We start from the raw sequence: 13480 nt of genomic DNA, 5'->3' as shown, positions 1-13480 counted from the left end.
GCGGGATACAAAAATAAAATTATTATTATTATTATTAAATAATAAATAAACCACTTTTGAGTCTCATTAGAGGTTGGAAAACAGGGCAAAAGACCCCAGACCCAACTCAATCAAACTCCATATCACCACCAAGTATGTTACATAAAGCTGCTTTGAAGGGTATTACTATACTGAAGGTAAAGATCAAGGTTTTCCCTTGACGTTAAGTCCAGTCATGTCTGACTTTTGGGGTTGGTGCTTATCTCCATTTCTAAGCCGAAGAGCCGGCATTGTCCATAGATACCTCCAAGGTCATGTGGCCACTGGCATGACTGCATGGAGCGCCGTTACCTTCCCGCCGGAGCGGTACCTATTGATCTACTCACATTGGCATGTTTTCGAACTGCTAGGTTGGCAGGAGCTGGGGCTGATTCCGCTCCCGGGGTTTGAACCTGGGACCTTTCGGTCTCCAGCTCAGTGCTTTAATGCACTTCGCCACCATAAATAACAATAAAATAAACCACTTTTGAGTCTCATCAGAGGTTGGAAAACAGGGCAAAAGACCCCAGACCCAACTCAATCAAACTCCATATCATCACCAAGTATGTTACTTGGTGGGCTGTGGCGCAGGCTGGAAAGCAAGCCAGCTGCAACAAATCACTCTGACCAAGATGTCATGAGTTCGAGGCCAGCCTGTGCCTGCGTCGTCTCTGTCTCTGTTCTGTGTTATGGCATTGAATGTTTGCCTTTATGTGTGCAATGTGATCCACCCTGAGTCCCCTTCGGGATGAGAAGGGCGGAATATAAATGCTGTAAGTAATAAATAATAATAATAATACATAAAGCTGCTTTGAAGGGTATTGCAATACTGAAGCATTGCTGGGAGCAACTCTCCCCCATTTGCATTCCCATGTTGCAACTTATGCCACTACCTTAGTGGTCAGGACTAATTCCCAACAGCATCCCTCCTCCAAAGGTCTGCTTGGTTTCTTAGGTTTGAGGAAACAGGCACTTATTAATAAATAAATAAAATATCAACGAAAGGAGGTGTCGGGAACCTCCAGAACCCGGGGACAAAAAATGCAAAGGGGGCCGACCGTCCGTCCGTCTGTCCGGCAACTGTTGCTGTGCGTCAGCAGAGGAGCCGCACTCACTCACTCACTCACTCACCCGACTGAGCGGTGCTGGGCTGGGCTGCTGCATCCGCGTCCTGCGTGCTCCAGGGCCGGTCCCACCCCGGCAGGCTGAGCGACTGCAGCCCAAGGCACAGGTCGTTGGCGTCCGGCAGGCCGCGGGGAGAGGACTCCTGCGCCGACGGTGGGAAGAGCATCCTGCTGGCGGCCGATCCCTCCGGGTCCTGGAAGTCTGCACGAGAGGCACACAAACAGGGACACGCTTAAGAGTTTGGGAGTTTCCCAGAGAGCGATGGATTGACATCCGGAGGAAAGGAGAGGAGAGGAGCATCTGGCCTGCCACCAGACCCACCTCCACCCTCTCTCCTCGCTGCCTGGGCCAGCATGTGACCAAGCGGCTGATGCTCACCGGGCTGCCAGAAACGTCACTCGGCCGTGCAAGACAGACACATCTCCGCTTGCGGGGTTGAGGTGGAGAGCATGGGGAACATCCTCGCAGACACAGCTCCCGCAGCAGCGCAGAGGCAACACACAGACCGAGCAAGTGCCCGACTGTTAGCACTCCCCGGCCGCCCTGGCCCCGCCTCATCCACCCTCTCCACCCACAAAACCCAAAAAAACCTTTCCTCCCTGGAACGTGTCCAGCCCTGGAAGCAGCAAAATGATGCACAGCTTCACAATTATACTGGCACAATCTGCGTTAAAAAAACACACACACCAAAACTTGGCTACTGTACTCTGACAGGCTCTGCATTGTTTGCCACTGTGGATAACCTTTCAAAATAATAATAATAATAATAATAATAAGAAAGCAGTGGAGCTTGAACTATGTTGGGAAGGAAGTGTGCGTTTACATGTAGGCAAGCACACTAGGAAAGGGGGGCAGTTACAACCAATCTAATGGGCACCTTTAGAATTAGGCAACCAATGCCCAAATAATAACAACAACAACTTTATAACCACTGCCCTAATAATAATAATAGTAACTACTAGTACTACTTTATAACTTTATAAGGCAACCAATGTCTTATAACCACTATCCAAATAATCATCATCATCATCATCATCATCATCATCATCATCATCATCATCATTTTATAAGGCAACCAGTGCCCAAATAATAATAACTTTATAAGGCAACCAGTGCCTTATAACCACTGTCCAAATAATCATCATCATCATCGTTTTAGAAGGCAACCAGTGCCCAAATAATAATAATAATAATAATAATAATAATAGTAACTACTAGTACTACTTTATAACTGTATAAGGCAACCAGTGCCCTAATAAGAATTATAAAGCAACCACTGTCCAAATAATCATCATCATCATCATCATTTTATAAGGCAACCAGTGCCCAAATAATAATAACAACTTTCTAACTTTATAAGGCAACCACTGCCCTAATAATAGTAACTACTAGTACTACTTTATAACTTTATAAGGCAACCAGTGCCTTATAACCACTGTCCAAATAATAATCATCATCACCGTTTTATAAGGCAACCAGTGCAGACTACGAACAGAGGCACAACTATGTGGCCCAAATGATTCATTGGAACTTATGCCTCAAGTACCACCTGCCAGCAGTAAAGAACTGGTGGGATCACAAACCTGCAAAAGTACTGGAAAATGAGCACGCAAAGATACTGTAGGACTTCCGAATCCAGACTGACAAAGTTCTGGAACACAACACACCAGACCTCACAGTTGTGGAAAAGAAAAAGGTTTGGATCATGGATGTTGCCATCCCAGGTGACAGTCGAATTGACAAAAAACAACAGGAAAAACTCAGCCGCTATCAGGACCTCAAGATTGAACTTCAAAGACTCTGGCAGAAACCAGTGCAGGTGGTCCCGGTGGTGATAGGCACACTGGGTGCCGTGCCAAAAGATCTCAGCCGGCATTTGGAAACAATAGACATTGACAAAATTACGATCTGCCAACTGCAAAAGGCCACCCTACTGGGATCTGCGCGCATCATCCGAAAATACATCACACAGTCCTAGACACTTCCCAAACGTTTGGGACTGTGTGATGCATTATTATTATTATTATTATTATTATTATTATTATGGACTGTGTGATGTATTATTATTATTATTATTATTATTATTATTATTACTGGCCCCATGTTATTCGCCCTGAGTCCCTATGGGGAGATGGAGGTGGGGTACAAAAATAAAGTTGTTGTTGTTGTTGTTATTATATTCCAAAAGAGCATGAAACCAGCTCTCAAGCTCTTCCAGTTCTTCCACTTGGGGCTCAATTAAGAAATGGCAAGCAATGCACACTTTGCAATGCTGTAACCAGGAGTCTTCTTCATTATGATCTGGAGAGATGGTGCTTAAAGATGCCAACGCTGGACTATGGACACAACAGTGCGTTTGCAGCAGCAGCAGCAGCTCCATGCAAATACAGGAGGGGGGGAAAACCTCACAAGAATACAAAACAGAGCACAAAAGCTGCAGCACGCAGTAATGAAGAAGCCCTAAGAAAGGCACAGTGTTATGGTTGCTAAGATATGCTTGAATGTGTGGGCACCGTCTGTGAATTCTCAGAGCCAGAGGGATGGCTGAATAACATTTCTAGGAGTCCTGGGGAGTGCCCGGCATCCCATGGCAACACAAGTATGCATTTTTTTGCACTCATAACTCCTGATGACAAGCACTCAAGTATCTGAACCGCCTTCGCAGTGTGGTCCTTTGCAAATCTTACTCAGATGCAAGATTACTGTCATTACTGGAAAAGGACAAAATCGGAATATACTCCGGTTAAGTGTGCGGTAAACTGAGACTAGCATCAATTCAGGTCTCTCTCTGCAAAATGTAAACACACTTCAGAAATACTTAGCATGCTATATGTGATCATTATATATAAAACTAGCTTTGCCCGGCCACGCATTGCTGTGGCTTATGGGAATCCTTTGTTGGCCAGGTAGAATAGCAGTGAATAGCCTTGCAGTCTTAAAGCCTGGCCGTTTTCTGGAGTAGCTGGAGCTTTTTGTTGTATGAACGTAGAAGCATGGATGAGGGGTTGTGCTGCCAAGATTAGTGTTTCTGGGATGTGTAGTTTTGTTCTAGGCCGAAATTTTATTACCCTTTTATGTACAGTAGAGTCTCACTTATCCAATACTCGCTTATCCAACGTTCTGGATTATCCAACGCATTTTTGGAGTCAATGTTTTCAATATATCGTGATATTTTGGTGCTAAATTCGTAAATACAGTAATTACTACATAGCATTACTGTGTATTGAACTACGTTTTCTGCCAAATTTGTTGTATAACATGATGTTTTGGTGCTTCATTTGTAAAATCATAACCTAATTTGATGTTTAATAGGCTTTTCCTTAATGCCTCTTTATTATCCAACATATTCGCTTATCCAACATTCTGCTGGCCCATTTATGTTGGATAAGTGAGATTCTACTGTATATAGATAATATATAGCACAGGTATCTCAATTCCTTTCCTAGAATGCTGTCAGTGAATAAGCGGTCCCTTACAATAAAAAACAGAAGAAAACTTGGAAATACAGTAGAGTCTAGTTTATCCAACGTTCTGTATTATCCAACGCAGTTTGCCATTTAGAAGTCAATGTTTTTGTAGTCAGATTTTCAATACATTGCGAAGTTTTGGTGCTAAATTCGTAAATACAGTACAGTAGAGTCTCACTTACCCAACATAAACGGGCTGGCAGAATGTTGGATAAGCGAATATGTTGGATGATAAGGAGGGATTAAGGAAATGTACATACAATATTTTATTTGTACATACAATTTTTATATTATTAGCATAGTACAATATTAGCAATATTATATATTCCTATATTGTACTATACCACTATAGTGTAATATTATTAGTATATAATATTACATGTAATTAATTATTATCATATTGTATTATTAGTATTATATTGTAATACATTATAATATTGTTATCAATATTATATGTATACACAATATATTATATTATTACATATTATTGTATATTATATATACCATATATACTCGAGTATAAGCCGACCCAAATATAAGCAGAGGCACCTAATTTTACCACACAAAAAACCCTGGGAAAACATTGACTCCAGTATAAGTCGAGAATGGCAAATTTCAGAAATAAAAACAGATACCAATAAAATTACATTAATTGAGGCATCAGTAGGTTAAATGTTTTTGAATATTTACATAAAGCTCAAATTTAAGATTGTCCAGCTCTGATTAAATTATTATTCTCATCTTCTTCAATGTAAATGTGCTTATATATCCTTTTAATAATAATTGAGTAAAATAATACATATAATAGTAATAATAATAATAATAATAATAATAATAATAAATACAGGAAAATAATACATGTAGTAATAAATAGAGTAAAATAATAAATATAATAATAACAAAAATAGAGTAAAATAAATGTAATAGTAGCAACAATAATAAAGAAAAATAATAAATGTAACAATGCCAATAATAATAGAGAAAAATAATAAATGTACCATATATTCTCGAGTATAAGCTGACCCAAATATAAGCCAACCAGGACCCTCACCCGAGTATAAGCCAAGGGGGGCTTTTTCAGCCTTAAAAAAAGGGCTGAAAAACTAGGCTTATACTTGAGTATATACAGTACATATTATCATATCAGCATTGAAGAGCCTTGCAGCTTCAAAGTCTGGCTGCTTCCTGCCTGGGGGAATCCTATGTTGGGAGGAAACTTCGAATAATTATTTTGGGATATTATACAGAGAGATGCCAGCCAATATGAGTTTGCTGCAACCGAACTCATTGGCATCTTAATGCCCCTGTTGCCGAAACATCTGTAAAAGCAGCTGCCTAATGAGATATAAACCCATGAATACCATTAGGAAAAGCTCAGGTCTACCAAAAAACATGTGCCAAAAGAAAGCTGTTAGTCCTTAAGATGCCACTAGATGGTTTGTAATATTTATGAACACTCACTTAACCCGGTTCCCCTTTGTACTGATTATATTCTTTAATCCCAAACCTCATTACACATTAACACTATGCTAAGAGTGAGCCTTGCTTTTCCACAGCCATTTTTCTCTCCCAGCTAGCTGTCTAAAACCTTTTAGAGAAATTGCATGCATCTGTTTTTAGGAATGGGCGATTTTAAAGCCATCCAAAGTTTCATCGTTTGGGTAAGTTTTGGGTTTTGCAAAGTTCACGAAAGCTGGCTCTACACTACCATATAATAATAATAATAATAATAATAATTCAAAGACTCTGGCAGAAACCAGTGCAGGTGGTCCTGGTGGTGATGGGCACACTGGGTGCCGTGCCAAAAGATCTCAGCCAGCATTTGGAAACAAGAGACATTGACAAAATTACGATCTGCCAAGTGCAAAAGGCCACCCTGCTGGGATCTGCACGCATCATCCGAAAATACATCACACAGTCCTAGACACTTGGGAAGTGTTCGACTTGTGATTTTGTGATATGAGATCCAGCATGTCTATCTTGTTTGCTGTGTCATAATATAATAATAATAATAATAATAATAATAATAATAATAATAATAATACATCACACGGTCCTAAACACTTGGGAAGTGTTCGACTTGTGATTTTGTGATATGAAATCTAACATATATATCTCGTTTGCTGTGTCATGCTATGTCTTTGTGTCAATAATAATAATTTTATTTTTATATCCTACCACCATCTCCCCGAAGGGACCCGGGCCGGCTCACAAGCCCAGCAATAACATAGGTTAAAACATAATCCAAGAATTAAAACAATATAAACAATATAAATATAAAACATCATAAAACACGTAAAACAATCCAGTTTAATCCAGTTCAAAGCAGATAATCTGGATTTTATATGGCAGTGTAGATGGGGCCTAATAATTTTAAAAAAAGATGTAAAAAGAGAGGAAGAAAAAAAAAGACAGAATCAAAACATTAAAGGAAATTAAATGTTTTGAAGTGATACGAGGTCTCTTCCACACAGCAGAAAAAAATCCAACATTATCTGCTTTGAACTGGAATATATGACAGTGCGGACTCAGATAACCCAGTTCAAAGCAGATATTGTGGGGTTTTCTGCCTTGATATTCTGGATTATATGGCTGTGTGGAAGGGCCTTTTGACTAGGACTCCGAGGCTGTAAAACGATTACATTTTGACACCTCTTTCACTACCAAAACTCAATGCTTTGTAATCCTGGGATTTGTAGTTTTACAAGGTCTTTATAGTCTATTCTGCCAAACCACCAATCCACAGTCCCAAAGATTCCACAGCATGACACCATGGAAGTTAAACCGATGTCAAACTGCATTAATTATCCAGTGTAGATTCTCCCTAACGCCCCTTCTACATTGCCATATAAAATACAGATTATCTGCTTTGATAATCTGGATTATATGGCAGTATAGAAGGGGCCTTAATGGTTTGAACCCCTATCTGACAATGGAAATCCAATGGGTGAGACTATACTTATTTACTACATTTATATCCCGCTCTTCTCACCCTGAGCGGCTTACAAATAATATGTACATAAAATAAATTATATTATTAGCGTAGCACAATACTAGCATTACATATTATATTGTACTACACCACTATACTGTATTATTAGTAACATCACATGTAATATATACAGTAGAGTCTCACTTATCCAAGCTAAACGGGCCAGCAGAAGCTTGGATAAGCGAATATCTTGGATAATAAGGAGGGATTAAGGAAAAAACCTATTAAACATCAAATTAGGTTCTGATTTGACAAATTAAGCACCAAAACATCATGTTATACAACAAATTTGACAGAAAAAGTAGTTCAATACGCAGTAATGTTATGTTGTAATTACTGTATTTACGAATTTAGCACCAAAATATACGATATATTGAAAACATTGACTACAAAAATGGCTTGGATTATCCAGAGGCTTGGATAAGCGAGGCTTGAATAAGTGAGACTCTATTGTAATACATAGTTAATATTATTATATTGTATTATTATACAATATTATAGTATTATATATAGTATATATATAGTACAGTAGTCTCACTTATCCAACATAAACGGGCCGGCAGAATGTTGGATAAGCAAATATGTTGGATAATAAGGAGGCATTAAGGAAAAGCCTATTAAACATCAAATTAGGTTATGATTTTACAAATGAAGCACCAAAACATCATGTTAAACAACAAGTTTGGCAGAAAAAGTAGTTCAATACGCAGCAATGCTATGTAGTAATTACTGTATTTATGAATTTAGCACCAAAATATCATGATATATTGAAAACATTGACTACAAAAATGCGTTGGATAATCCAGAACATTGGATAAGCGAGTGTTGGATAAGTGAGACTCTACTGTATTATATATTGTACTAGCTTTGCCCGGCCACGTGTTGCTGTGACTTATGGGAATCCTTTGTTGGCCAGATGGAATAGCAGTGAATAGCCTTGCAGTCTCAAAGCCTGGTCGTTTTCTGGAGTAGCTGGAGCTTTTTGTTGTATGAACATAGAGGCATGGATGAGGGGTTGTGCTGCCAAGTTTAGTGTTTTTGGGATGTGTAGTTTTGTTTTGTCCTAGGCTGAAATTTCATTACCCTTTTATATATATAGATTACATTACAACATTACTATCAATATTACCTGTATATACATTGAGCAAGTCACTTTCTCAGAATCAAAGGAAGACAAAACATTCTGAAATATGCTAGTCATAACAACTCTCCCACTAGTTTGTGCTTTTCTTGGAAAACTGACAACTTTATTATTTAAAAAGTTCACTTTTAAGCACTGCCTTAATCCCAAAGATCTGGATTGATTTGATCAAGGAAACCGAGTCTGCAAAATCTGATCAGAGCTATTAAAACAGGATTTATATCCCTGCTGAACCATGATATGGGCCTTGGCGAGTTAATTCTTGCCTCTCTCCTCCCACTCTCTTGCTCAAAAGCACAGCACAAAAGAGATATTCATATGTGAACAGATGGCATTCCTCAGGTATCTTGACAGAGATCGAGTGATACTGATGTTGGACTGAATATTTCAGGAGCGGACGGTAGAGAAAGCAGGAATAAACCATCAGTCTGGAGGGAAGTAGTGGGCATGGATGAAGCATACATTATAGGCTGGGCAATGGCGCAGCCAGCTGCAATAAATCACTACTGACCAAGAGGTCATGGGATCGAAGTCTGGGTCGGATTGAGCTCCCGACCATTCATAGCCTAGCTCGCTGTTGACCTAAGCAGCTCGAAAGACAGTTGCATCTGTCGAGTACAAAATTTAGGTACCACTTCATGCAGGGAGGCTAATTTAACTAATTTATGACACCAGAAAACTTCTAGCAACATGCGGAAAGGAATGAGGAAGTAACACCATCAAAGACTCGGTGTCACAAGTGGATGATGAAGCGGCAACTCCCCCTATGGCCGGAATCGAGCATGTTCTCATGAAACCGGAAGCTGGAAAATGTTAAATTGCCTCTATGTCTGTCTATGTATGTCGTAGGTCTAATGGCATTTAATGTTTGCCATGTATATGTGCATTGTAATCCGCCCTGAGTCCCTTTCGGGGTAAGAAGGACGAAATATAAATAAGTAAGCAAATAAATGATTTCACCCAAGACATGTCCATACAACATTTGTCTAGACAGCCTGAACAGAATCATTGTCCCTGCAAAATTAATTTATTCATGCTTTGTTAATTTAAATTTGCATGGAATCCTTTTGACTTTTAATTTGGTGGTCTATGAGGATGGTCAGGAAGCAGAGGTTTCAAAGGCAAGAGAAAATATGGCAGACTATTATTATACTAAATTGTAATATTAATATTATATTATAGACAGTAGAGTCTTGCTTATCCAACATAAATGGGCCGGCAGAAAGTTCAATAAGCAAAAATGTTGAATAAGGAGGGATTCGGGAAAAGCCTATTAAACGCCAAATTGTGTTATAATTTTACAAATTAAGCACCAAAACATCATGTTATACAACAAATTTGGCAGAAAAGGTAGTTCAATACGCAGTAATGCTATGTAGTAATTACTGTATTTACAAATTTAGCACAAAAATATCATGATATATTGAAAACATTGACTACAAAAATGCATTGGATAATCCAGAACCTTGGATAAGCAAGTCTTGGATAAGTGAGACTCTACTATATATTTATTCATGCTTTGTTAATTTAAATTTGCATTGAATTCTTTTGACTTTTAATTTGGTGGTCTATGAGGATGGCTAGGAAGCAAAGGTTTCAAAGGCAAGAGAAAATAGGGCAGACTAGTATTATACTATATAATAATATATAATAATTATATATTATTATGGTAGTCAGAATCAGCTATCCTGCTGCAACAAGGTGTGAATTATCTGAAGTGAACAAATTGGCAAAATCGATCAATGAGAAACCTCCTAGGATGCCTGGGCAAAATATCAGGAGAGAATGCTTCTGGAACATGGCCGGAAAAACTCTCAGTATGAAAATACTTTCCACTTTCTGGGAATTTTCTTTCTATAAATCAATAGTTTCCAAACTTGAAAATGTCGACCTTTATCCTTAGTGACGTTTGTATCACCCCCTAATTTTTCTGGTTATAATGTGTTTTATTGTACGTTATGTTTTAATTGCTTATTTTATTCGATTATTGTATCATTGTTTTGGTTCTTGACACTCGTAATTGTTTTATTTGGTTTTGTTCTGGGCTTGGCCCATGTTAGCCGCCCCAAGTCCCTTCGGGGAGATGGTGGCGGGATAGAAAAATAAATTATTATTTTATTATGACACAGCAAACAAGATAGATGTGCTGGATTTCGTATCACAAAATCACAAGTCGAACACTTCCCAAGCGTCTAGGACTGTGTGATGTATTTTCGGACGATGCACGTAGATCCCAGTAGGGTGGCCTTTTGCAGTTGGCAGATCGTGATTTTGTTATAATAATAATAATAATAATACAGTAGAGTCTCACTTATCCAAGCCTCGCTTATCCAAGCTTCTGGATTATTCAAGCCATTTTTGTAGTCAATGTTTTCAATACATCATGATATTTTGGTGCTAAATTCGTAAATACAGTAATTATTACATAGCATTACTGCATATTGAACTACTTTTTCTGTCAAATTTGTTGTATAACATGATGTTTTGGTGCTTAATTTGTAAAATCATTGATCATTTGTAAACATCATTGATGTTCAATAGACTTTTCCTTGATCCCTCCTTATTATCCAACGTATTCGCTTATCCAATGTTATGCCGGCCCGTTTATGTTTGATAAGTGAGACTTTACTGTAATTTTATTGGTATCTATTTTTATTCCTGAAATTTACCACCCTTGGCTTATACTGGAGTCAATATTTTCCCAGTTTTTTTGTGGCAAAATTAGGTGCCTCAGCTTATATTCGGGTCGGCTTATACTCGAGTATATACAGTATCTGAAATCAACAAATTGGCAAAGTCGATCAATGAGAAACCTCCGAGGATGCCTGCCAACAGATGTGGGCGAAACGTCAGGAGAGAATGCTTCTGGAACATGGCCGGAAAAACTCTCAGTATGAAAATACTTTCCACTTTCTTTCTATAAATCAATAGTTTCCAAACTTGAAAATGTTGCTCATTCCTGACCTAGGAACATCATTCCCATCCTTCAACGGTTTACTCCTCTTCTGGAATGATGTTTTGCTGGAATCACCGTTCACAAGAATCCACCCGCAAAGAAAACTCATTCCACAGTGAGTAATCCAAGTTCCTCCAAGGAAACCCAAATTGCCTGCTATTTTTAAAACAATGCCAACTAAATAAATTACCTGGCAGCAGCTCCCTTCTTTCTTTTGTGATGGGCGTTGCACAGACTCCATTGAAGTCGAGCGAGTTATCCAACATGGCATTGATTCGGCGGAAAATATCTGCATTGCTGCACGTGGTGAGGGCTGGAACGTCACAGTTGTCCCAGCACTCCTTTGCTGTCCTTCCAATTCCTTCCTTCTGGGGAGAAAGGGGATGATGTTAGCACCCTATAAGGCAGGCATGGGCAAACTTGGGCCCTCCGGGTGTTTTGGACTTCAACTCCCACCATTCCTAACAGCCGGTAGGCTGTTAGGAATGGTGGGAGTTGAAGTCCAAAACACCCGGAGGGCCCAAGTCTGCCCATGCCTGGTCTAGACCAGTTGCAAATTGTATTGCCATATCATTACTGTAGTTCAATACAGTAATGCTATGTAGTAATTACTGTATTTACAAATTTAGCACCAAAATATCATGATGTATTGAAAACATTGACTACAAAAATGTGTTGGATAATCCAGAATGTTGGATAAGTGAGACTCTACTATACAGTAATTACTACATAACGTTCCTATGTATTGAACTGCTTTTTCTGTCGATTTGTTGTAAAACATGTTTTGGTGCTTAATTTGTAAAATCATAACGTAATTTGACGTTTAATAGGCTTTTCCTTAATCCCTCCTTATTATCCAACATTTCCGCTTATCCAACGTTCTGCCGGCCCATTTATGTTGGATAAGTGAGACTCTACTGTACTTATTTTGACAGTAGAGTCTCACTCATCCAACCTAAACCGGCCAGCAGAACATTGGATAAGCGAATATGTTCATTGCACATTAATGCTATGTAGTAATTACTGTATTTACGAACTTAGCGCCAAAATATCACAATGCATTGAAAATTGTATTGCCATATCATTACTGTAGTTCAATACAGTAATGCTATGTAGTAATTACTGTATTTACAAATTTAGCACCAAAATATCATGATGTATTGAAAACATTGACTACAAAAATGCGTTGGATAATCCAGAACGTTGGATAAGTGAGACTCTACTGTAGTTCATTACACGTTAATGCTATGTAGTAATTACTGTATTTTCGAATTTAGCGCCAAAATATCACAATGCATTGAAAACATTGACTTCAAAAATGCATTAGATAATCCAGAACATTGGATAAGCGAGACTCTACTGTAGTATATTCCAGAAAATTCATTTCTGTGGCTGCCGCAAACTATGTTGAATTGGTTGAGACTTGATTAGATATTCATTGAAAAACTAGAGCAAAATATGCTGTAGGATGCAGTTTAGTACACTTTTTTCCCGTGACTTTATGGTAGAAACAATTAGAAAATGACATTTATAACTCAGGAACAACAACTGGGTTACAAAGAGTAATGGAGGCCAAAAGCAATGAATAGTTGGAAGTAGACCTGCCATGGAGCAACAAGGACCAACTAAATGCAATCAGGAGCCTTGAAGGCATTAACAGCTCCTTTCTCCAGCTTTTCTGTGTTTGATTTTACAAGGGAAAATCATGGAAACTCATGGAAGCCAGGTGTCAACAATTTTGTCCTATTCAGAGTGCTATCCAAAGTTCTTGCAAGCAGGTG

At 38.7% G+C, this 13480-nt stretch overlaps 1 protein-coding gene across 4 annotated transcripts in view; it reads right to left on the bottom strand.

The window, feature by feature from the left end:
• The window catches only part of cpeb1 (cytoplasmic polyadenylation element binding protein 1), a 53553-nt gene that overhangs the window by 36796 nt on the left and 3277 nt on the right, over window positions 1-13480 (bottom strand). For 2 of the 4 annotated variants that reach the window (XM_062963481.1, XM_062963483.1), the window contains exons 2-3: window positions 11890-12067; window positions 1150-1344 (exon numbers count right to left, since the gene is read on the bottom strand). In XM_062963481.1, coding sequence (XP_062819551.1) covers window positions 1150-1344; window positions 11890-12067 — 373 coding nt within the window. Of the gene's footprint in view, window positions 1-1149; window positions 1345-1521; window positions 1682-11889; window positions 12068-13480 lie in introns of those variants that run through there. The other 2 variants (XM_062963482.1, XM_062963484.1) reach the window with 2 other exon arrangements.

Source organism: Anolis carolinensis, unplaced genomic scaffold, assembly GCF_035594765.1.
Source record: "Anolis carolinensis isolate JA03-04 unplaced genomic scaffold, rAnoCar3.1.pri scaffold_11, whole genome shotgun sequence".
Taxonomy (NCBI): domain Eukaryota; kingdom Metazoa; phylum Chordata; class Lepidosauria; order Squamata; family Dactyloidae; genus Anolis; species Anolis carolinensis.
Note: the sequence above shows the minus strand (reverse complement) of the source record. Positions and strands in the feature narration are given on the sequence as shown.